This window comes from Pleurodeles waltl, chromosome 9, assembly GCF_031143425.1.
Source record: "Pleurodeles waltl isolate 20211129_DDA chromosome 9, aPleWal1.hap1.20221129, whole genome shotgun sequence".
Lineage (NCBI taxonomy): Eukaryota > Metazoa > Chordata > Amphibia > Caudata > Salamandridae > Pleurodeles > Pleurodeles waltl.
Genome location: NC_090448.1, coordinates 987,802,792 through 987,827,150, shown reverse-complemented (window position 1 = coordinate 987,827,150; position 24,359 = coordinate 987,802,792). Strand labels below are relative to the sequence as shown.

Sequence of the window (24,359 nt, the reverse complement as noted above, 5' to 3'; positions counted from 1 at the left end):
GTGTGCCTGCGCCTAGTGCCTGCTTCAGGAATGGATCACTCCAGGGTTAACAGTAGCCCTCATGCAAGGACTACCATTGACCCTTGTGTGATCCATTCCTGTCGCAGGCACTAGGCCTACCCACACAAGTGAGGTTCCATTTTTATCGGGACACTTGGGGGAATGCTTGCTGGAAGGAAATTTGTGGCTCCTCTCAGATTCCAGAACTTTCTGTCACCGAAATGTGTTTTTTTAGCCAAATTTTGAGGTTTGCAAAGGATTCTGGGTAACGGAAATTGGTCAGAGCCCCACAAGTCACCCCATCTTGGATTCCCCAAGGTCTCTAGTTTTCAAAAATGCACAGGTTTGGTAGGTTTCCCTAGGTGCCGGCTGAGCTAGAGGCCAAAATCTATAGGTAGGCACTTTGCAAAAAACACGGGAGACTTGGGGGAACATGGAATAGCAAAACAAGTGTTATTGCCCCTTGTCTTTCTCTACATTTTTTCCTTCCAAATATAAGAGAGTGTGTAAAAAAGACATCTATTTGAGAAATGCCCTGTAATTCACATGCTAGTATGGGCACCCCGGAATTCAGAGATGTGCAAATAACCACTGCTCCTCAACACCTTATCTTGAGCCCATTTTGGAAATACAAAGGTTTTCTTGATACCTATTTTTCACTCTTCATATTTCAGCAAATGAATTGCTGTATACCCAGTATAGAATGAAAACCCACTGCAGGGTGCAGCTCATTTATTGGCTCTGGGTACCTAGGGGTCTTGATGAACCTACAAGCCGTATATATCCCCGCAACCAAAAGAGTCCAGCAGACATAACGGTATATTGCTTTCAAAAATCTGACATCGCAGGAAAAAGTTACAGAGTAAAACAAAGAAAAATGGATGTTGTTTTCAGCTCAATATCAATATTTTTTTATTTCAGTTATTTTCTGTAGGAAAACCTTGTAGGATCTACACAAATGAACCTTTGCTGAATTCAGAATTTTGTTTATTTTTCAAAAATAGTTAACTTTCCGGGATCCGGCATTGGTTTCACACCCATTTCTGTCACTAACGGGAAGGAGGCTGAAAGCACAAAAATAGTAAAAATGGGGTATGTCTCAGAAAAATGCCAAAATTGTGTTGAAAAATGTGGTTTTCTGAGTCGAGTCTGCCTTTTCCTGAAAGCTGGGAAGCTAGTGATTTTAGCACCGCAAACCCTTTGTTGATGCAATTTTCAGGGGAAAAACCACAAGCCTTCTTCGGCAGCCCTTTTTTCCAAATTTTTTGAAAAAAAACTAAATTTTTGCACTATTTTGGCTATTTTATTGGTCTCCTCCACCACAAAAAGGATGCAAATTTGGCATGGATAGCTTACGTGGACAAAAAGTTATGAAGGCCTAAGCGCGAACTACCCCAAATAGCCAAAAAAGGGCTCAGCACTGGTGGGGGGGAAACGGCCCAGCAGCTAAGAGGTTAACAACCCTCTGTGCTACTCTATGGCGAGTCAAGCTGCCACTAGACAAAACTCCCCTCTCTCCCCCTAGCAGGAACATTAATCACAAGTATCTTGACATTTTAATTGTGTCCTGAAGCTGAACGCACAAGACATTTTCAACAGTTGCTTTTAAATCGCAAGTTTGATAAGTTCTTGCTAAACACAGCGCCCCTCGGAGGTCAGCGCCACCCCCCCCCCCCCCCCCCAATTCAGGTCAGCACCCGTTGCGGCCGCAGCGCCCTAAAGTTGGCTCTGATGCAGACCATCAGGCGCGGCTCCCTCCTCTATTTATAGATATAACTTCCAAACTGAGCCCCGGGAACGTATGTGGGGGCAAAATTGTCTGCCCGCTACCAACCATGCGTACCGTTCCTGACCTCGTTCAAGCATCGCTCATTCGGACTACACGTGCCCTACTCATCACTGCCCCGTTCCTTCCCTTCCACGTAGCACATCAGACAACATCAGCTTCGTCGTGCCGGTTCTGCCCGAGACAGCCTGGCACCACCAGGTCCGCGGTTACATCCCTCAAGAGGGACTCAAAGCCTTACCAAGCAAAACCCACCCCCAAACATGAAACCAAACTGCACGCGCTATTTTTCAGAGGCTTGCTCAGACGTAGACACATAATGATTCCACAGCCAATTAGCACTGCGCAATTCTGGGTGGGAGACTTTTGTCGAGCTGCCCCCCGCTGCTCCAATCCTAGGTCACCTTACACATTAACAGTACCTCCTACTCTAAGACGACTCACGGAATAGGTTCAGGCACAAATAGTCACGCGAAACGGAAGTGCCTATTTTGAAGTTAAATGGCAGAGTAGGTCAACGTCGGACATTAAGCTTAGTTCACGAACGATTTGTGTAAATAACGGGTAGGTGAATAACTCAGGAAATGTGGTCACCTTATGGTTCTTCCTTGGAAGACTAAGGCTTCTCCGCGGGAAAACTAAAAACAAGTGTAGTATGGGATATTCCGTTGAGACACTGGCAGCCATATTGCCAAGTAGGCGTGGCCATTGTCAGGGCGTCCAATGGCGTGCAAGGGGCGGGCCACCGATAAAATGGCGATGGCTCTAGTTCTACGGAGAGTTCTTATGCGACGTCTATGTTGGTCTCAAAGGTAGGGGGGATAGTGGAAGGGAAGTGGTTGTAGTAGTAGGGAAGGATTCGACTTTTAAAAGGAATGGCTTCTGTCGATGGTCTGCCTAGCAGCCTTGTTCCCTACCCCTGTCTATTCACATCTCTTCAGTTCTTGGCAGGGGCACCAAACTCGTGAAAACCTGACCGCTCCCCCATAGCTACCAAGTTTTCAAATTGCCTATCTGTGACATTTCTGCGGTTTCGGTGCACCAGCATTTGTCATTCTTCCGAAAAATGTGATACACTGTATAATATATGGGATACAGTACCACTGCCTTTAATTATAAGGATATTGCATGTCACCTAGGAGTTCTGCAACCATGTTAAGGAACGAGGCCAACGAGTGAGTTTGCCACCTATCATTTTAACTTGCATTTAATAGTGTGTGCACTATTTTATATGCCGTTACATGAAGGCAGGAGACAAACAAAATATTAACAAAGCATTTTGTTCGTTTTGTCCATGTTTTTTTTTTTTTTATACCACAACAACCCTCTGACACCCACCCCGATAAGCTCAGGATAAGTTCAGTGCTCTGCCTGACTTACCTGTGCCAACCGGAAGTGCTTCTTCGGTGACTGCCAGGTTGTGGGCCGTCGAGGTACAGGCAGTACTGATTGCAGCCGTAGGCACCTGGGCAGCTAGCTTCCTGATCATTGGTCTGGTTGGTGCTCCATTGTATCAGGCCGTCTCATTTTTCATAAACACAAACTGCTTGCCTCTGTCGTTACTGCTGGTGCTGCCTTTCAGTTCAGTCGGGCACAAGGGTATCATGAAGGTCGACGAACCATATACTTACCCAAGAGTTGGATTACATTCCTTATTTCACTATTGGAGAGGATATTTTTCTGTACTCTCTTTGATGGCACGATAGCGCAATTTAGTAACCTTTACGGTGTATCCCTTCTACTTGTCCTGATGAAGATCCAACCGTAAATTATCTCCAAACAGGTCAAAACTTCGATGCTTAAATATTTGAATTCTTGATAAAATACAGCGAGGCACGGGAATAAACATTGAATCAACTGTTTCCCATTGCACGTTTAGTTTGCATCATTGTATAGCAAGGGTTTCTTCTTTTTTTTTTTTTTTCTTCTTTTTTGGTGTGTACATCACATTCACAACCACTGCACCTTCTAGCTCACTGTAAGGAACAATAAATAACCTGTAGTGCCTCATACATTAAGGGGGTCAGAGGTGCTGCAGTATGTGTGACTACTTCACTTCATTGAGGTAATTCGGACATCAGGACTAAAATCCGTTACTCTTAACCCTGATGGGTGGTACTTGGGAGGGCTTAAACCCCTCACCAACCCCTCCCCCAATCTGCTCATGATGTGGAATCGATTACAGCGCTTAGGCCCACCACCACCATCAATAATAAGCTTGTGAGCCCTGTGGGTAAGGCAGGTGGACACCCTGTATTTCAGATAACCCTCGTTTTGTCTGTTCATCCTATATTTCTCTTTATTTTGGTCAGCAATTATTTTTTTTCTCCTTCTATGACTCACCAGATGAACCCTTTGTTCAAATGAATTGGCATTCCAACGAAGTCACTCGTTCGAAAGCTGTCACTCCATAGTTGTCATGATTTCAACAATGTAAGAGTAATAATTACGTTGCTCATGACATAAGCAAGTGATGTACATTTGCTTAGCGATTTAAATTAATATGACAGCATACATTTTTCAAAATATATACAATGAATAAAGTAAGGGTATAGTCTCCTTAAAGAGTCGCCCTCCAATGACACTATATCCCTTTTAAATTAAGGTATTGTAATTAAGTATTTGAAATATATCATCCCTTGTAGTGACGTTTACAGCTTGTCTCCCTCTATGCAGGGAAAGGCACTTGCTGCCTTCCAGCTCTCAGTGGTGGCTGTGCACATATTTGAGCTATAAATAGAGTAACATTTCAACACATAACAATACACAGATGACCTAGGTATCGGAGGCCAATTGGCAAACAACCATGGGAAAGAGATTTCCAATAAACATTGGAAGAGTACCACACAACTTGTAAAAAGTGTCTCCAGGAAAGATAGTTTCATTACTCGCAATTTAACCACCCACACCCGTCTTAACTTACCATAAACTCACTCATCGTATGTTTTTGGGTGCATTTTCAGAGTGCCCCAGATGCTGACATTCTGAGGTAGGATTCTACCACATGGTGGAGGAATTGCAAGTGATCCATCAAGATGGAGGGGGAGTGGTGGAGGGTGGTCCAGAGCTGGTAAACCCCTTACACTAGAATTATGCCTTGCTGGTGTTAATGTCAGGCCTACATGCGACACACTTCTGTGCAGGTTTATAGGTTTAACTCTTAACACTTTTTAAACGTCATATAGTTATTACATTGAAAGCCTGTATGGCACCTGACATTGGTGTTGGCTATGTGATCTGCAGATGTCTTCACGTAGGTCCAGCTAAGTGGTGGAAAGGGCCCAATAAGAACGATTTGGGATGAGTATGTTAGCCCAGTAATGGGGTATGTTGGACCGACATTCTTTTTGGGCTAGGGTTGCTGTCAATCCACATGGATTGGTATTCATCAGGAGTTTAGGCACCCTTTGGGAGTGGTTGTAAACCATTGTGTTCCTTTTATAATGCATCATTGGCCTTTTGGAGTCCTTTCTGATATTGGGTTACCCATGCTCGTTCTGTGTTCTTGTAAATGATAAGTACTCACAAAAAAAGATGGAGTAAAAGGGAGTTAATCGGAAGGGTTAACGGATGCCCCTCTATAAAAAAAAAATATATATTTTTTGCCATTTGAATGATGAAATTCCTGTTTCTGGTCCTAAACCGAACTGTGCTGTTCCTAGTGTATTAATTACAAGCATTGGCAAAGATACCAGGTCGCAACAATCTCAGAGCTATTTCCTTTGGCAATGTCAATGAAATGTATCAGTAGTTTATTTAATTGGTTAAAACATCTATTATCTGCTCCACGTTGCTATGCAGAATGTTTAATCAAGCTCAATGCAAAAACACAAATCATGCGAAAATACATCAGTTGGGCAATTAGAGGCTTTGGCAGCCATTTCTGATGATGTACTACAGTGGTAAAAAAGCAAACACAAGTGATATATCACACCAGGGGCATAAGTGGTCAACCTATCATAGGGACTGTCCATCTTCCCATGTAGGCAGCACATATGAAGGTTATGTTGACTCAAGTAAAAAGTATTTGAAAAGAGCAAATAAATGTGCTTAAACAGAAACAATGATTTACAGGAGAGGCTTTGGGCAGCTGGGAATACATATCTGAGTTCTCTGATTCATTAGTACATTTTAAGATTGCAGTTCCTAAGCACTCGTTTGGTTTATCTGGCCTCAAAACAACAACATCCATAAAGGCAGAAACGTGATTTAATTACCCATAACGTATTATTTTAAGGGCCTCTGGGGTGTCTTTAGGTTGTGCGCCTTGGCACATTCTTTCTGGAAGTGCAATAAACCCCTCCATAAGTATTCGGATATCCCAAAAAATCAGGTATCCACTTTTAAAACCTAAACAAATATATAGCTGTACACTTATTCCTGTGCACAAAATTAAATTTTGGTGCATTTAGGAGCAAATGTACTCTAGTGTCTCAAACATTAGAAATTATGAGGTAAAGGTTAATAATATTAAACAATATGCACATGTACACTGTGAAGAATCTTTCTGTAGAGGTTGCGTATTAACACAAGAAGTGATATGCCATGGCTTTTTTAAGCTTCCCACAGTGCACTCCAGAGGAATGGGGGGACATGATAGTCCAAGTGAACCATATAGCAAACGTACCTTAGCCTGGTCGCCATCTTAGAACGAGGCAAGTTTTGAAAAAGTCAGTCTGCTAGAACAGTTTTCATTGAACTGAGAATCATCAAATTTTACTCATCATATAATATAATTAATATTTTAGCAATTACCATTCCATTCTAACTACAATTATTTAAACCTTTGACAAACTGTGTACCTCCATTACATCAAAAACATCCATAGACTTGGCAGGTCATATGTACTAGATATTACAATTCTCGTTATTTTTCATACCTTGACAAGGTTTCCAAAGTTAAAACGCTTGTTTTGTCCTTGCTTGAGCTTTTATTTCATTTGAAGTAGAAATCACCTGCCCTACCAGGCCAGCCATGCTAAGAGGCTGGGTGTGGGCAGGGTCAACACTGTGCAGCTTGACGCCATATCACCATGATTGGTCTTTTCTGAGTTATTGGAAGCAGGTTGTGTATCTTCTCAGACATTGAACAGGGGGCAGAAAGAGAAACCCCCAACAACACCTAAGCCATGGGAAGGAACACTGTGTAGACGCTACAGGGTTTGGAGAATCTGCACAAGCGCTCATACACAATGCATGCAGCGATGAGGTAGTGGGTGAGGTAAAACAGAGCTCAGAGCACTGGGAAAGAAGCTCAAATCAAGTTCAAATCATGGCAGAAAAAAACCAAAACAAGCAGTATTCCACACAACAACAACAAGAGTTATTCAGAAATACACAGACAACTCAATTATATAGCGCAACATAGCAACAATATGAGTTACACTGAAATACATGGGCATTTAGGGAACACGTAAAGCGATGCTTCGCAGCATAAAGCAGACTGGTGGGTAAACTTAGAGAGGATAGCAACAGAATAAAACAAGCAGGGTTGGGGAGGACAGGTCAAGCATCGAAGTGGGAAGGGGTTTGGGATGGAACTACCACCCCTGCAAAACAGCGTCTAACATTTGATCTCTGTCTTTGAATGCACAGCAAATGTTGTGAGATAAGAACAAGATTTACAATCCTGTTTACAGAAATGGAGCAGAGCTCGGAGGGAGTACCGATCGTGTGAATTGCTTTTCAACAAAGAAAAAAGTAGTTCCTAAAGCAGAATGGTGACCAGTGGATTGATACGGTGCTTGGTGCCTGCTCTCGGGGAGGGCTAAACACAGGAAGAGGCATGGCAAGTGCATACCATGGACAAATGGGAAGAAAGAGTAGGAGAATGACAACTGAGTGTGCAAATAGAAAGCCTGTATGTGGGCCGAAGCCCACAAAGTATATACAACATGTCTCGAAGAGACAGTGCAAGCGCTGTCTAGCCAAGGCCTAAAAAAGCATGCAAACTTTTTACCCACTCTAGGTAGCATGCTTCATCATAGGGCCACTGCACCTCCAGGGCACAAATCGCAGATGGAATCCAAGTTTCTTTGCCCTTCCTTGAGAAGCTTCCTTAAGTAGTGTTTATCTGCCTTTTTTAAATTAATGAAGGACCCAACAATTAAAATTGTGATGCTGTGGGTATCTTGATATCATTCATAGTCCCCACACTCACTAGATTAAAATTAGTTCTAGATAGCATGATTATGACCCTTGTTATATTTCATGCATGCATATCTGTATGTCGTTGTCTAAGTCAAAGGCATTTCTGAAGACTAACATGCCATTCATTTTTCCTTTCCAACTATTCATTTTGGTAGAACGAGTAACAAAGAGAAAAAGTCAGCTGCACCTGTAATTCTTGTGCTGGTGATTACAGCTGTCTGCTATTTTATATGCGATATTGCAGGGGACACCTCTAGTTTCTCTAGCTGCGTGGTGTATAGTGAAGGTCCCAAGGTTTTCACATATGTTGCACCCACCTAGATCGTATCCACTGTGAGTGTGATGTGAATTGCCCTCTTGCTAGCTTTCACAAAACTGAATCAGACTTTGTTCTCTGATGGTAAAGTTTTGAAAGTCATACTCCCAGGCTACAAAAAGGCACTGTAATCTCAGATTGTGCAGCTGTACACTGCTAATTAACAATTACAAGTGCTGTTAAGTAACACCTGAAGCCCTTCTTGGATGGGAGAGCTTTTGATGGTTTGTAATTCTTATGAATGAAATTCTGTGGGTGGCCAGAATCTTCTTTGCGTTCTATATTCTGGCTTTGAGAGAGGCTTTGTAAACGGTTCCTTCTTGGAACTTATCAGGAACAATCCACCCCTAACAGCAGCTGTTGCGTAGCAGGAAACATATTGCAGAAGTCCACACTGATTTCTTTCCGTGATTGTAGTATACTGAAAGTATTGGAACTGGTCTTTCTCTTCACTGACCTTTTTATCACATCATATGCCTGAATACTTGGCCATTCACCTGTGCTTTGCGTCCCAGAAATGTTACCTTTTCTTGTGTCTTTGACCACACTGTGGTGTCCCACGTGGGCGACTTGTATTGTTTTTGTGGAAGGTGAGTTATAAATGATGATGCTTGATCTTGGGAGCGCCAAATCCTGTGCAGCGACAGTGGTTCATTGGGAAGTTCATAGTGGTGACTAGGTTCCTCCTGATAACCACAATACAGTCATGATGAACCTAAAGTCAGGAAGCTGGCTGAGGAGGCGGACCTTTGGGCTAGCACCAGAGTGTCCAAAAAGGTATCTGGGTGGGAAGGGCACCCACAAAGGTGGTCAGGGTTCCCAACAGAGGGAGGGGGGTGGGGGTAGAAAAACTTAAAAATAAGGAGTTCTCTAAAGCTCCCCAAAATAATTCCCAGGGAAATAGTGGAAACCAGTTTCAGTCTGATCCTAAGAAGAAAGGGTTTTTTGATCACAAGCAGGGAGGTGGGATCCCCAGTGTACAGAGTACTCAAAGTATGGTCACTCTAAGGGCAACTCCAAATCTCCAAAGAAGTCAGAGCCCCCCACTGGTGGGCAGATACCTGGGTTGGCTAGTGTAGAGCTCGGGAAGGAGTTAGTCCCTGATAGCTTTGAGGAACAGACAGAGGTAACCCTAGTGTCCCTGGGGGATGCAGATATGGTGCCAAAACCCCACATACCTACCAATACATCTAAGTATAGGCAGTAGGTTACCATTAATTGGCAACAGGTGGAGGATCTGCGTGACACAGGAGCCAGCATGACTGCTGTCAAGGGTCAGCTGGTGTCTACAGAGCAGGTCCTGCTGAACACATTCCTCCAAGTCATAGTTACTGACAATCGTGAGAGCCATCTACTGGTGCCTCTGGTTCCCTGTGAGTGCGGGGGTGGTGGTCTCTGGTACTCTGAAAGTAGCTGAGAATCCTGCCAAGCCTGTATATTGTCTGTTAGGCAATGACCTAGAGCACCCTAGCTAGAGGGAGGTAGAGCTCAAGTCTCACTTGGAGATGATGGGATTGCTTGAGTGGATCTGTATGACCACATGGTCCTGGCTGCCCGGGAGGAGAGTCAAGGGTGTTTGGTGCCTGGAAGAATGGCCCAGACAGCAGCCAAGGAGAGGGGCAAGGGGCGCGGGAAACCTGTCCCAGAACTTCCTACGGTGGAGGTTGACGGGGTCCCTGAGGAGGAGGACCCTGAGCCAACCAGGAGGACATTGCCACCCTAGATGACCTATCTTAGCTTGCTGGCTGGCCAGTTTAGGATAGGCCCACCAGGGAGGAATTCTGCGAAGCGCAGACGGTGTCCCACTTTTGAGGGCATGAGGTGACAGGCCTCAGCCCTTGCAGCAGGTGAAGTCTCTAGAGATCACCTGATTTACTGGGAGAATGATCTCCAATATATTGAGCCTAAGGCTCCGGGGCAGCCTCTGTGCAGTGGTCCCCCAGTATTACCAGGCCTTCTTACTGGGTTTGACTCATGACATATCCCTGACAGGACATTTAGGGCAAGACAAGACCTTTGCCAGGCTTGTCGCTCACTTCTAGTGGCCCTGAAAGAAGACAGCCTCATATACATTCTGCAGGTTCTGTCCCACTTGCCAGGCCAGTGGGAAGTCAGGTAAACAGATGAGGGCTCCACTGATCCCACTTCACGTTGATGGCACCCTTGAAAGGGTGGGCATTGATGTAATTGCTCCATTGGACTCCCAAGACAGCCCTAGGCAACAGGTTCATCCTGGTCTAGGTGGACCATGCCACACGCTACCCAGAGGCCATTCCTCTTAAGACGGTGACTGCTCCTGTGGTGTCCAGAACTTTGAAGGGGATCTTTATCGGTGTGGGTTCCCCAAGGAGATAGTGTCTGATAAAGGCACTAACGTCATGTCTGCATACACAAAGTCCATGTGGGATGTGTGTGGTGTAACTTACAAGTTCACCACACTCTATCACCCTCAGTCCAGTTGTCTAGTTGAGAGGTTCAACAAAACCTTGAAGGACATGATGGCCTACCTGAGGCCGTGAGGCGTAAATGGGATGTCCTCTTGCCATTCCTTCTCTTTGCGTACAGGGTAGTGCCCCAGAAAGTGGTAGGGTTCAGTCGATGGCTACCATGTTGGGGGGGCCCCTAAGCATTGTCAAGGAGGGGTGGGAGAAAGCACCTAGTAAACCCCCCAGGATGTTGTCAGCTATATGTTGGCCCTCCACAACTAGATGCATCGCTTCTGGAAAAAGGCCAGAAGCAACCTTGAGGCAGTCGAGAGGTGATGAAACGTTGGTTTGACCAGAAGGCCACTCTGGTGGAGTTTCAACCTGGCGGCAAAGTATGGGACATGAAACCAGTGGAACCCAGAGCTCTCCTGGATCATTGGACTGGCCCATACGAGATAAAGTAGCGTAAGGGGGGGCCACTTACTTAGTGGACCTCCAGACCCCTAGAAACCTCTTAAGGCTCCACGTAAACCGATTAAAGCCTGACTTTGAGAGGTCTGTCACAAGGCGTATGCTGACTTCAGATTAGGGTGTGGAGGAGGAGGGCGATCCTCACCCTGACCTCCTCGCCGAACAAGAAAGTGATGGGTCGGTGATGGGTGTCAACCTCTCTGACTCCCTGACCCTAGAGTAGGGGGATGACTGCTACCAGCTGCTGTGACAGTTTGCCTCACTGTTCTCCCTCACCCCTGGACACGCACATCTGTATGTCCATGGCATTGATACAGGAGACAGTCCCTCCCTGTGAAGAACAAAATGTATAGGTTGTTAGATAGGGTGAAAGCCAGTATCAAGGAGGAAGTTGCCAAGATGCTAGCTTTAGGGGTGATTAAAACCTCTAACAGACTCTGGGCAAGCCCAGTGGTGTTGGTTCCAAAGACTGCCCCACCGGGTGCTAAATAAAAACTTTTGCTCTGTGAGGACTGCTGAGGCCTCAATTCCTTCACCAAGTCTGATGTACACACCGTCCCCAGCGTGGATGAGCTCCTTGAATGGCTAGGCGCTGTTGAATTCCTCAGTACCTTTGATTTGACATAAAGGTACTGGCAGATCGTCATTGACTGAGGGTGCAAAAGAGAGGTCAGCATTCTCAACCCCTGAGGGACATTACCAATTCCTGGTGATGCCCTTTGGCTTGAAAAATGACCCTGCTATCTTCCAACGGTTGGTTAACAGGGTCCCGGCTGGGAAAGAGGCGTTCTGTACCGCCTACTTAGACGACATTGCCGTCTACAGTGCCAGCTGGGAGGAATACCTGCTTCTCCTCCAAGAGGTGCTCCAGGCCCTGCAAAATGCAGGACTGACAATCAAGGGCAGTAAGTGCCAGATTGGGCAGGTTTCTGTGGTGTATCTGGGACACCTGGTAGGTGGTTGCAATGTGCAGCCCCTACAAGCCAGCATTGAAACAGTAATGGCTTCGCAACCACCTAGAACCGAAACTGAAGTGAGAGCCTTCCTAGGCCTCACTGGCTACTAGAGAGGTTTTTTAAGGGATGTGGCACCATGGTTGCCCCCTTAACTGAGCTGACTTCTAAGAAGCAGCCCAGGTCAGTGAGGTGGACAGAGACTTGCCATAAAGCCTTTGATTCCCTTAAGGAAGCCATGTGCACAGCACCTTTGCCAAGGAATTTATAGTGCAGACAGACTCCTCAGAGCATGGCGCAGGGGCAGTCTTAGCACAGCTGAATGAGGAGGGCCTAGACCAACCCGTAGCCTTCATTAGCAGGAGGTTACTTCCACAGGAACAGAGGTGGAGTGCCAATAAAGGAGAAGCATTTGCTGTGGTCTGGGCACTGAAGAAGCTGAGATCATAACTGTTTGGGACTCACTTCTGGGCTCAGAAGGACCACAGGCCTCTCAGGTGGCCCATGCAGATGAGGGTTGAAAATCCTAAACTGTTGAGGTGGTTCATCTCCCTACAGGGGATGGAGTTTACGATGGAGCATCGTCCAGGGACTGACCATGCCACTGCTGATGGTCTCTCCTGATTGTTCCTCCTTAGTGATCAGAGCTCCCAAGGGGTTGGTTAGCTCTCCCTACTTTCACCTGGGGGGACACATATTAGACCTGGCAGCCTTAGTGTGGTCATCCCCCAACTTTTTGCCAGCCTCCCTCCATTTTTCTGTCCATGTTTTTGCTAGTTTTAGGACTCTGCGCACTTTATTACTGTTGACCAGTGCTAAAGTGCACGGGCTCCCTACCCTAAACATGGTAACATTGGTTCTTATCCAGTTGGCATATTTAATTTACTTGTAAGTCTCTAGTAAAGTGAACTACATGTGCCCAGGGCCTGTAAATGTAATGCTACTAGTGGACCTGCAGCACTGATGGTGCTACCATCTTAAGTAGCCCCTTAACCATGTCTCAGGCCTGCCATTGCAAGGCCTGTGTGTGCAGTTTCACTGCCACTCCAACTTTGCATTTAAAACTACTTGCCAAGCTTTAAACTCCTGTTTTCTTTATATGTCACCCCTAAGGTAAGACCTGGGTTACCCGTAGGGCCAGGTGCTATGTAGGTAAAAGGCAGGACATGTACTTATGTGTTTTACATGTCCTGGTAGTGAAAAAATCACAAATTTGTTTTCCACTATTGTGAGGCCTTCTCCTCTCACAGACTAGCATTAGAACTACCCTCATATACTTTAAGTGGTAGATTCTGATCTGGAAGGAGTAGCCCTGTCATGTTTAGAATGGCCAAAATTGTAATAGCAAACCCTGCTTACTTGTGAAGTTGGATTTAATATTACTATTTTATGAATGCCACCTTTAGAAAGTGGGCATTTCTCTGCACTTACTGCCATCTGTGCCTTGCAGCCTATCTCCAGTTCACATCTGGTCTGTGCTGGTTGACAGCTCCCTTTGTGCATTCCACCCAGACAACCATAGACGCAGGACACTCAGTCACATCTGCATACTGAATGGGTCTCCCTGGGCAGGAAGGGTGGAGGGGCTCTCTTACACTTCAAAGGCCAGTGGCTGGCCCTCACACAAAAAGGACTGATACACCCTCACAGGGATCCTGGCAGAAAGGACTGGGCTGAAAGGGGAACTTGTACACTTTAAAACCACTCTTTGAAGTTTCCCCCACTTCAAATGCTTTTATACTGGGTCTCTGACTCCACTAAATCAGACACTTCTAGATCTACACCTGGACTCTGTCAGAGGGACTGCCCGGTGGCCCAAAAGACTCATCTGGACTGCTTTGCTGAGAAGGAGTGCTGCCTTGCTTGTTGCCCTGCTGCCTGCTGGCCTGTGACTCTGCTGGAAGGACTCTGCCTTCCCCACAAGTGCTCTCCAAGGGTTTGGATTGAGCTTGCCTCCTTTTCTGATGTCTCAGGGCCACAAAGACTTCTCCCCAAAGAAGAAAATCCCAGTGCGTTGGAAAATCGACTTAACGCCTGCAGAAATCGACACAGCGCCTGCCTTGTGGCTGAGAATTCGTCGCATCGCCTACTGGATCAAAGCAGTGCCTGCTCCTTCTACCAGCGCGTCAAGGTTTCTCTACGCATCATCCCTGGGCATCAAAAGATCCCCGCATCACAGTGAGAAATTAAGGCTGCTCTCCTGGAAATCGACACATCTCCTGGCAGTATGAAAAGAAACAACGTACCGTTTGTGCCGCACCAGCTCCTGTGCGGCGTTATTTTTTACGCATCCCATGTACTGTGTCTTACAAGGACATAACCGCTGGTTCTTAAGGATTGAGACTCATTTAAACCTTTAAAAAGTGATATATCCACTTGTGCATATGGGATTTTTGCCATTTTCATCATATTTTATTCAGATACATATCTATTTTTCTAAACATGTGTGGTGTATTTTTGTGGTGTTTTCACTGTGTTACTGTATGGGTTATGCACAAATACTTTACACTTTGCCTTCTAAGTTAAGCCTGTCTGCTCTATGCCAAGCTACCAGAGGGTGAGCACAGGATAATTTGTGCTGTGTTGTGACTTACCCTGACTAGGATTGTAGTCTCTACTTGAACAGGGTGCAAACCTCTGCCAACTGGAGACCCAATTTCTAACATAAATGCTATGCATTAAATTAGAAATGTATATATTCAGGTAGATGAAAGTTCCTTTGTTGACACCCTTATCATACTTCACCCCTAGTGGGTCCTGAGCACCATATTTACAATACCCCCACCTATACCAGATGCAGCATCACAATATAAGGCAGGCCCACTGGCTTTGTCAGGTAGTCACCATATTAATAAAAATAGCCACGTGTTATCCTCTGTTATTGTAACACATAAGGGGTGTCAGCATATGTAAGGCAAGCCTACTGACTTTGTCAGGGTGTCATCACATTATTGGAATTCAGCCACACGTCATATTTGAACCTGATAATTAAAATCAGTAAGCACAATATTAATAACCAGTGGCACTCATAATGGTGAATGTTCATTGGTCACCATCAGTTTTTTTTTATTAAAGCACTTCAATTTGAATTTGTGTTTCAGAGTCTTTCTTCAGTTTTTGTAGCCATAATACCTGCCACAAGGGTCCTTTCTGGTTCCAGAGACCAAGAGCAAAACGGTCCTGCCCTGGAGTTAATTAAATCAGTAAAAGCCTCTCTTGGGTCAAGGATTCAGTTCTCTGGGAAAGGTAGGGTGACTTCTGTGAAACCATTCCTGGCGGCTTCTGCCCCTCCTGCAGTCCCCACAAGACACGTGCCACCCGTTGGTGGTGCCCCTTTACGTTTTAAGGCACCACAGAAGCAGTCCAGTATGCAAAATACCCCCTCACAGGGCATTATGGGACCCACAATCGCTGTGCTGGCACCTGGGGCCATGGGTCACCCAGGGGCAATGATGCCTCAGGAGAGGGGGGTCAAATACATGTTTCCTCCCCCAATAAATTATAGAATTTAACGTGGCACAGCCACCCAGGGGCTTGGGCCACACCGGGAGAATACTTGCAATGTGGCTGAGCACCAAACACTTGTTTTTTTTTTCCTTTTAAAAAGGCAGTTCTTTAAAGTGGCATCATTCTGGCCCTGATTGGCCACTTTTCTCCATCTGTGGTTTGTTTTGCTCCTTATGGGCAGTCCTAGCCGCCTGTCTTCTAAAGGGGCGCTTTGTATGGGGAACTGGATTTTCTTGCTCCCTGCACTAGCTATGTCCTCTGCCTGGTTCTCTACTCCTGCTACTGAGGGCATCTTGCACATCTCCTCCACAACCAGCCAGCAGAACATCCTTCCCAGGCGCCAGAGTATCCTGAGTATGGGCACCCGTGTGGTAGTGGAGTCCAGGTCCTTTTACCCAAATGGTCCTCTTAATTTTCAGTGAGGGTGGCAGTTCCCTTCTTGTTCAATGGACTGTCTGCTCTCCTTGTACCTGTAACACTCAGCATATTCACTGTCTCTAAATATGAGTTAATCGCTTACAGGTTGGGGTTCATGTTCCTTGTATATAATGCCTCAACCCGTGTCAGTATACTGAGTTAATCACAGTCTGTGTCCATTCCACATTTCAATTTTGATCAACAGCACAAAGGATTTGGGTTGTTTTTCTATTCAGTTTACAGCAACTAGGCTATTATCATTCCTGGCTTGTTTCCGTCTCTATATAATTTATGTTTGTGATATATATGAAAAAATTTGCCTAGAAAGGCATTTAACTCATGACATTTGTACGTAACTGTCCCTTAACCCCTTCGCTGCCAGGCCTTTTCCCCCTCCTGTGCCAAGCCTTTTTTTTGCCTATTTGGAATAGTTCTCGCTTAGGCCCTCATAACTTTTTGTCCACATAAGCTACCCACGCCAAATTTGCGTCCTTTTTTTCCAACATCCTAGGGATTCTAGAGGTACCCAGACTTTGTGGGTTACCCTGAAGGAGGCAAAGAAATGAGCGAAAATACAGTGAAAATGTGGTTTTAAAAAAAACAAATGGGGAAAAAGGGGCTGCAGAAGAAGGCTTGTGGTTTTTTCCCTGAAAATGGCATCAACAAAGGGTTTGCGGTGCTAAAATCACCAGCTTCCCATCTTTCAGGAACAGGCAGACAAGAATCAGAAAAGCCAATTTTTCAACACAATTTTGGCATTTTACTGGAACATAACCCATTTTAAAGATTTTTTGTGCTTTCATTCTCCTTCCAGTCAGTGACAGAAAGGGGCGTGAAACCAATGCTGGATCCCAGAAACCTAAACATTTCTGAAAAGTAGACACAATTCTGAATTCAGCAAGGGGTAATTTGTGTAGATCCTACAAGGGTTTCCTACATAAAATAACAACTGAAAAAATAAAATATTGAAATTGAGGTGAAAAAAACAGCAATTTTTCTCTGCGTTTTACTCTGTAACTTTTTCCTGCAATGTCAGATTTTTGAAAGCAATATACCGTTACGTCTGCTGGACTCTTCTGGTTGCGGGGATATATAGGGCTTGTAGGTTCATCAAGAACCCTAGGTACCCAGAACCAATAAATGAGCTGCACCCTGCAGTGGGTTTTCATTCTATACCGGGTATACAGTAAATCATTTGCTGAAATATAAAGCGTGAAAAATAGCTATCAAGAAAACCTTTGTATTTCCAAAATGCAAGATATGGTGTTGAGGAGCAGTGGTTATTTGCACATCTCTGAATTCCGGGGTGCCCATACTAGCATGTGAATTACAGGGCATTTCTCAAATAGACGTCTTTTTTACACACTCTCTTATATTTGGAAGGAAAAAATGTAGAGAAAGACAAGGGGCAATAACACTTGTTTTGCTATTCTATGTTCCCCCAAGTCTCCCGATAAAAATGATACCTCACTTGTGTAGGTAGGCCTAGCGCCCGCGACAGGAAATGCCCCAAAACACAACGTGGACACATCCCATTTTTTTTTTTACAGAAAACAGAGGTGTTTTTTGTAAAGTGCCTACCTGTAGATTTTGCCCTCTAGCTCAGCCGGCACCTAGGGAAACCTACCAAACCTGTGCATTTATGAAAACTAGAGACCTAGGGGAATCCGAGATGGTGTGACTTGTGGGGCTCTGACCTGGTTCTGTTACCCAGAATCCTTTGCAAACCTCAAAATTCGGCCAAACAAACACATTTTTCTCACATTTCGGTGACAGAAAGTTCTGGAATCTGAGAGGAGCCACAAATTTCGTTCCCCCAAGTCTCCCGATAAAAATGATACCCCACTTGTGTGGGTAGGCCTAGCGCCCGCGACAGGAAATGCCCTAAAACACAACGTGGACACATCACATTTTCCCAAAGAAAACAGAGGTGTTTTTTGCAAAGTGCCTACCTGTAGATTTTGGCCTCTAGCTCAGCCGGCACCTAGGGAAACCTACCAAACCTGTGCTTTTTTGAAAACTAGAGACCTAGGGGAATCCGAGATGGGGTGACTTGTGGGGCTCTGACCAGGTTCTGTTACCCAGAATCCTTTGCAAACCTCATTTGGCTAAAAAAACACGTTTTCCTCACATCTCGGTGACCGAAAGTTCTGGAATCTAAGAGGAGCCACAAATGTCCTTCCACCCAGCGTTCCCCCAAGTCTCCCGATAAAAATTATACCTCACTTGTGTGGGTGGGCCAGGTGCCTGCAACAGAAAAAGGCCACAAACTTGTACAGATTATGGGGATACTACAGCGAGTTGATAAGCACATATTCTTCTTTTATACATCTTTAGGCTGATTCTGTTTTGGGGACCCACACAAGTGAGGTGTCATTTTACTTGGGAGACTGAGGGGAACGCTGGGGAGTAGGAATTTTGTGCTGATCGTACAAACGAAAGTCAGGAAAATATGCTTTTTTAAGCAAATTTTGAGGTTTGCAGAGGAGTCTGGGTAAGAAAATGTTGGGGGAATCCACGCAAGCCACACCTCCCTGGACTCCTTGGGGTGTCTAGTTTTAAAAAATGTCTAGGTTTGGTAGGTTTCCCTAGACGAAGGCCGCACCCAGGTCCAAAAACATAGGTGCCTCCACCCCCCAAACACAAGTAGTTTTGTGATATATCATTTTGATGTGTCTACATACGTCTGTGATGTGCCAAACACTAAAATTGTGAAAAGAAACGCACTTGGGTTATGTGAAAAAGACCCGTCACCCACCAACCAAGTTGGTGGCATGCTTCATCATCGGGGTCCCACCTGAGACACCTAGCATGTCACAAGTGTGCTGCGACGTCTGATTACAGCGGAGCAGGTTTTGTCATTTGTACCACACATACTGGTTGGATTTTGCACGAGGGTGAGTGATGGTTCAGTAGATCAAATTTTATTAACAGGAGATTTCACAAAAGTGAAATGCACTGGTAATAACTGAAAGGCCAAAAAACTGAACCAGTGACTCACAGCTCGTGAGCTGGAAAGCCACAGCAAGGCACCAACCGCTTTACAGTCCATTCACACACCTTTCATTCATGACATGCACAAGACCATTCACGCCGCCAGCCACGGGCCCAGCACATTACAACACTTGCATCGACAGACAGCGCCAGTCAAGGGCCCATCACTTTCATACGCCCACATGCCTGATACAGCAGTCACACCAGCTGTTGAGTGTGTGGACTGGCGTTTGGCTGGCACGGCTAGCCAAGCGCTACCCCAAGCACACCGCCAGCCAAGCGCCACTCCACGACCACCCCCAGCCAAGCGCCACTCCACGACCACCCCCAGCCAAGCGCCACCCCACGACCACCCCCAGCCAAGGGCCACCCCACGCACACCGCCAGCCAAGCGCCACCCCACGCACACCGCCAGCCAAGCGCCACCCCACGCACACCGCCAGCCAAGCGCCACCCCACCCATACCGCCAGCCAAGCGCCACCCCACGCACATCGCCATCACTTTTTTTTTTGTTTACAAAGAAACCACTAACTAATTATAAAATAAGTACAAAACTACAAACACAAAAGCTCTAACTAAATACATGACAGTAATGCCAACCGTGAAACTGAACATATGAAAATATAAAACAGGCAGTTTACGCTCACGGTATTCCCCAAAAATGTTTCCTTGTGTGGTAACTTCTAAAACAGCCGGGCACACACAGCCCAGGCTTTGAAGGACATTCGGGGCAGTACATCCGGCTCTCCCTCCAGATTGATCTCCGAGCACATACTCTACATTTCTTTGTGGGCAAGTCTTTTTTGGTAGTGGGAGGAATGTGATCTGGAAAGTGGCGATCTTTCAATCTAGCCACTTCCTCCACCACTTTTACTCTAGGAACTTTTGCCCGTTCCACCACAATAAGGCTCTCTATCACTGACTCCTGAAGTTTAACAAATGTCATCCTTGACTCAGGTGAACGATCCTTGAACACAATAAAAGCATTAAAAGTTGCCAAATGAAATAAATGTAGGGCCAACTTTTTATACCACATGTAAGACTTACGAAGAGCAGCGTAAGGTTCTGACCTCTGATCTACTCTGTCAACACCACCCATGTGCCTATTGTAGTCCAAAATGCATGCAGGTTTGCGCACTTCGGCAACCTGACCCCAAACAGTCACAGGGGAAGTACTCTCATCATGGATGGTAGATAGCATGTACACATCCCTCCTGTCTGAAAATTTCAGACCTAGCAGCTCATTATTCCGCAAGGCACTGCACTGTCCCCTCTCAAGTTTTTTACAGACAAGCTCCCTTGGATAGCCTTTCCGGTTAAAACGGATTGTGCCACAAGCAACAGTGTCCACTCTAAACAACTCCTTGAACAACTGCACTCCAGTGCAGAAATTATCTACGTACAAATGGTGACCTTTGTTAAACAGTCGTATAACCAAGTTCCCACACAATTTTTTCGCTAACTCCAAAAGTGGCCGGACAACCAGGAGGGTCAATACTGGAATCCCTACCAGTGTAGACCCGGAAATTATACACATATCCTGTACTGCTTTCTGACAGCATATACAATTTTTAATCCCATACCGTGCCCTCTTACTAGGAATGTACTGCTTAAAAACTAAACGCCCCTTGAAAAGGACCAAAGACTCGTCCACACTTATCTCTTTGCCTGGAACATAGACCTCTGAAAACCGATCTACAAAATGATCAAGGACAGGCCTAATCTTAAAAAGACAGTCACAATCAGGGTGATCTCGTGGCAAGGCTAAAGCATCGTCTACAAAATGCAGCATACAAAGAATAAGCAAATAGCGATTACGTGTCATAGTTGCAGGAAATATATCCGTTGCCATCAAGGGACTAGTAGACCAATAAGAAGCCAGTGACGGCTTCCTGATCAACCCCATCAAAAAAGTCAAACCTAAAAACTTTTTCATCTCTTCCAGATATGTGGGAACCCACTGAGTAGCTCTAGACTGAGGCCTAAGTCTGGCAGCGTTGTCCCTCAAATATTGCTCTGCATACAAATTAGTCTGCTCCACAATCTCTTCCAAAAATACATCGTCCATAAACAAGTGAAAGAAATGGACAGGCAAAAAGTTTTCCGTATTGACTCTACACCCTGGGAGACCAGTAAATGCAGGTAACTGTGGCTGCTCCATGTTTGGGGCAATCCAGGTGACAGGTCTTCTAATGGGAAACCTTTCAGCCCCAGGCTGCTGCACTCTTGGTACATCAATGTCCTCCTCTAAAACAGGCCCTTCATCTGCACTGAGAGTAGCTTCCTCATCAGAAGAATACTCTCGGACAGAAAACTCGCTGCCAGAATCTCTCACTTCCTCCTCTGCCTCAGATGCAGAGTCAGTCTCGTAATCATGGTCTGAAGACGACTCAAAGAGCATGCCAACAACCTGCTGAGCGGTCACTCTGCGGCTAGCCATGATCCTCACTAACAAAAAATGGATTGCCAACAACAACTAGCATTAAAATAAGTAATAAACAAAGTGTAGCTTTATCACAAAGAGTTATGTACTAAAAAAACTATACCACTCACTTGCCTGAACAAGCTACTCACCAGCAACTACTCTGCACAGACACAGCAATCACCAATGATATCCCACTAAAAAGAAAAAAGCAAATTAGATATATGACAACACAATTATCATTGTGCTCAAATCTAAGGACAATTTCACACACAATACTGCATTTAGTACACCACCTACAATCATGACATTCATGCATGTCAACAGCACTCCTTTGGAGTAAATTGCTTTCACTTACCTAAAACATGCAACTATGCAAACTGCAGGACAACTACTGCCAAAACCGCAAGGATCCACAGCAAAGGAAGCAAAAGCTTTGAACTAGAACAAAAAGAAGAAATAAACTGTTATAATCACAAATACAAATACTTCGCCAGTTGACAAACATCCCCCCACCAAGAACTTAGAAATTGGCCCTGGTGCCTAAGTGGCTTCTGCCCCACTAGGAGGCAGATGGGCCTAAAAAATATAGGCTGATCTGCCTCCAAGGTGGGCAGAAATGGCCATCACTAACGTGCCCCCTTTGGGGGGGCGACCCTTGCCAAAGGTGCCGCCCCCCACACAAAACACACACACACAGGATCCCTGGTGCCTAAGTGGATTCTGGGGGCAGATGGGGGTAAAAAAATTGGCCGATCTGCCCCCAAGGAGGGCAGAAATGGCCAACAGCTCTGTGCCCCCTTTAGGGGGCGACCCTTGCCAAAGGGGGCAAACAGGGGGCATCCCAGCACTAAACAAATAAAGGGGAACCCCCCCAAAAAAATCCCTGCCGTATTGGTGGTTTTTGCCCTCCTTGGGGGCAGATGGGCCTACAAAAATAGGCCCATCTGCCCCCAAGGGAGGGCAGAGATGGCCAATACAAAATTTCCCCCCTTTGGGGGGGCGACCCTTGCCCAAGGGGTGCCCCCAAACACACAAAACACACACCTCACAATCCCTGGCGCCTAGTGGGTTTCGACCCCCCCGGGGGCCAGATCGGCCAAAAACATAGCCTATCTAGCCCCAGGGGGGGCCAAAACATATAGGAAAAGTATTGCCCCCGGGGCAGCGAGCCTTGCCTAAGGGGTCGCTGCCCTAAAACAAAAAAAATAATTTCCCTGGTGTCTAGTGGTTTTCTGCCCCTGGGGGGGGGGGCGAAATAAGAAAAAACATTAGCCCCCAATGGTATCAACCCTTGCCCAAGGGGTCGCTCCCTAAAATACATGCCCAATATAATTTCCCTGGTGTCTAGTGGATTTCGGCCCCCCCTGGGGGCAGATTGGCCGAAAATCGGCCGATCTGCCCCCGGGGGGGGGGGGGGGGGGGCGAAATACGGAAAAAATGTGCCCCCAATGGGAGCGACCGTTATCAAGGGATCGCTCCCTAAAATTTATGCCAAAAATGATTTCCCTGGTGTCTAGTGGATTTCGCCCCCCCCCCCCTGTGGGCAGATTGGCCGAAAAATCGGCCGATCTGCCCCGGGGGGGGGGGGGGGGGGGGCAAAATTGAGAAAAAAATTAGTCCCACATGGGAGCGACCCTTGCCCAAGGGGTCGCTCCCAAATCTAAACAGCTAAAAGAACTCCCTGGTGCCTAGTGGGGATTCCTGCTCCACGATCGCGGGCCCCTCCCGCGATCGTGGAGCAGGAATCCACTGAAAACAGGCACAGGGGGAAAGGAAAAACCCTTTCCTTTCCCCCTGTGTCTGTTTTCCCCCCAAAGAAGAAAGGACTTACCTTCTATCTCCTTTCTTCTCGACGCGCTGGAAGCAAATGGCTTCCAGCGCGTCCCTCAGCAATATTTGATGACGTCGGCGCGCTGTAAGGGGGGTGTGGGTAGGGGGCTCATGGGGGGAGCGCTAGCGCTCCCCCCCCCTCCCCCCCATTTCCCAGGTGCAGGACGAGGTGATCTCGTCCAAGGCACCCGGGAACCGGTGCCTTGGACGAGATCACCTCCTCCAAGGCACCGTACCGGTTAAAATTGTTATTATGTGAAGTAAATAAAATCTTTCTTTGCTTGATTAAATAATTTCAGATGTTCAGTCAGCATTACAGTACGATCAGTTTAAGTGTTCTGTCAACATTCCAGTGCCCTGATGAAATTCACAAAATCACATCAATCATTAGAGCTACAGCTGGTTTTATCGGCCAAAAACAGCTTATTAAAATACAATACTATGACGAGATTGAAAACAAGCAGTTTCTTCAAGCGACACATCTATGGAAGCTAGCTCTTGCAATTGGCAAACAAGGGACAATGCAGTGGGGCAAGCAACAATGATTCCTGTTACTTGAGAGCAACCTGGACATGGCTAGATAAGCTGCAGTACAATTACAAATCTAAAAACAAACTAAAAGATCCATAAAGCACTATCTTTGCTACTCTAGACAGTCAACTTAAACTTTCTGGCTAAATTGTGGCACAATTGCAAATCTAAGTTAACCAGTCCCTACAATGCTTTCATAACTATTATATACAGTATGTAAGACCAGGAATGAAAAGTGCAATACCATGTTTTAAATGTTTCTACTTCAAGCACCTCATATTGTGTGTGCCATTTCTTCAGAAATGTACTTCTAAAAGATGCAATCTAGCACAGGTCGTTGACAAGCAAGGTACAGTGCTAAGGGACATATCTACAAAATTACTCCACTTTAATATCCTGGGCTTTGCTCTGTAAAGTTCAGTGCAAATACATATCTAAAAATGCCAACAGGTCCCTAAAGTGCTTATTTTGTGGGTTTGGACTAGTGGCAGGAAAAGGGAGTTGCAGTACAATGCTTTAGACATATCTGTTGAGTTTACTGCAAGTCATAAGG

General features: G+C 45.7%; 1 protein-coding gene across 1 annotated transcript in view; it reads left to right on the top strand.

Moving 5' to 3' along the window:
* Nucleotides 1–2,502: 2,502 nt before the first annotated feature.
* Nucleotides 2,503–24,359, top strand: part of ISCA2 (iron-sulfur cluster assembly 2) — a 41,611-nt gene continuing 19,754 nt past the window's right edge. The window contains exon 1 of the mRNA XM_069208489.1: nucleotides 2,503–2,598. Coding sequence (XP_069064590.1) covers nucleotides 2,510–2,598 — 89 coding nt within the window. The 5' untranslated portion in view covers nucleotides 2,503–2,509. The remainder of the gene's footprint in view (nucleotides 2,599–24,359) is intronic.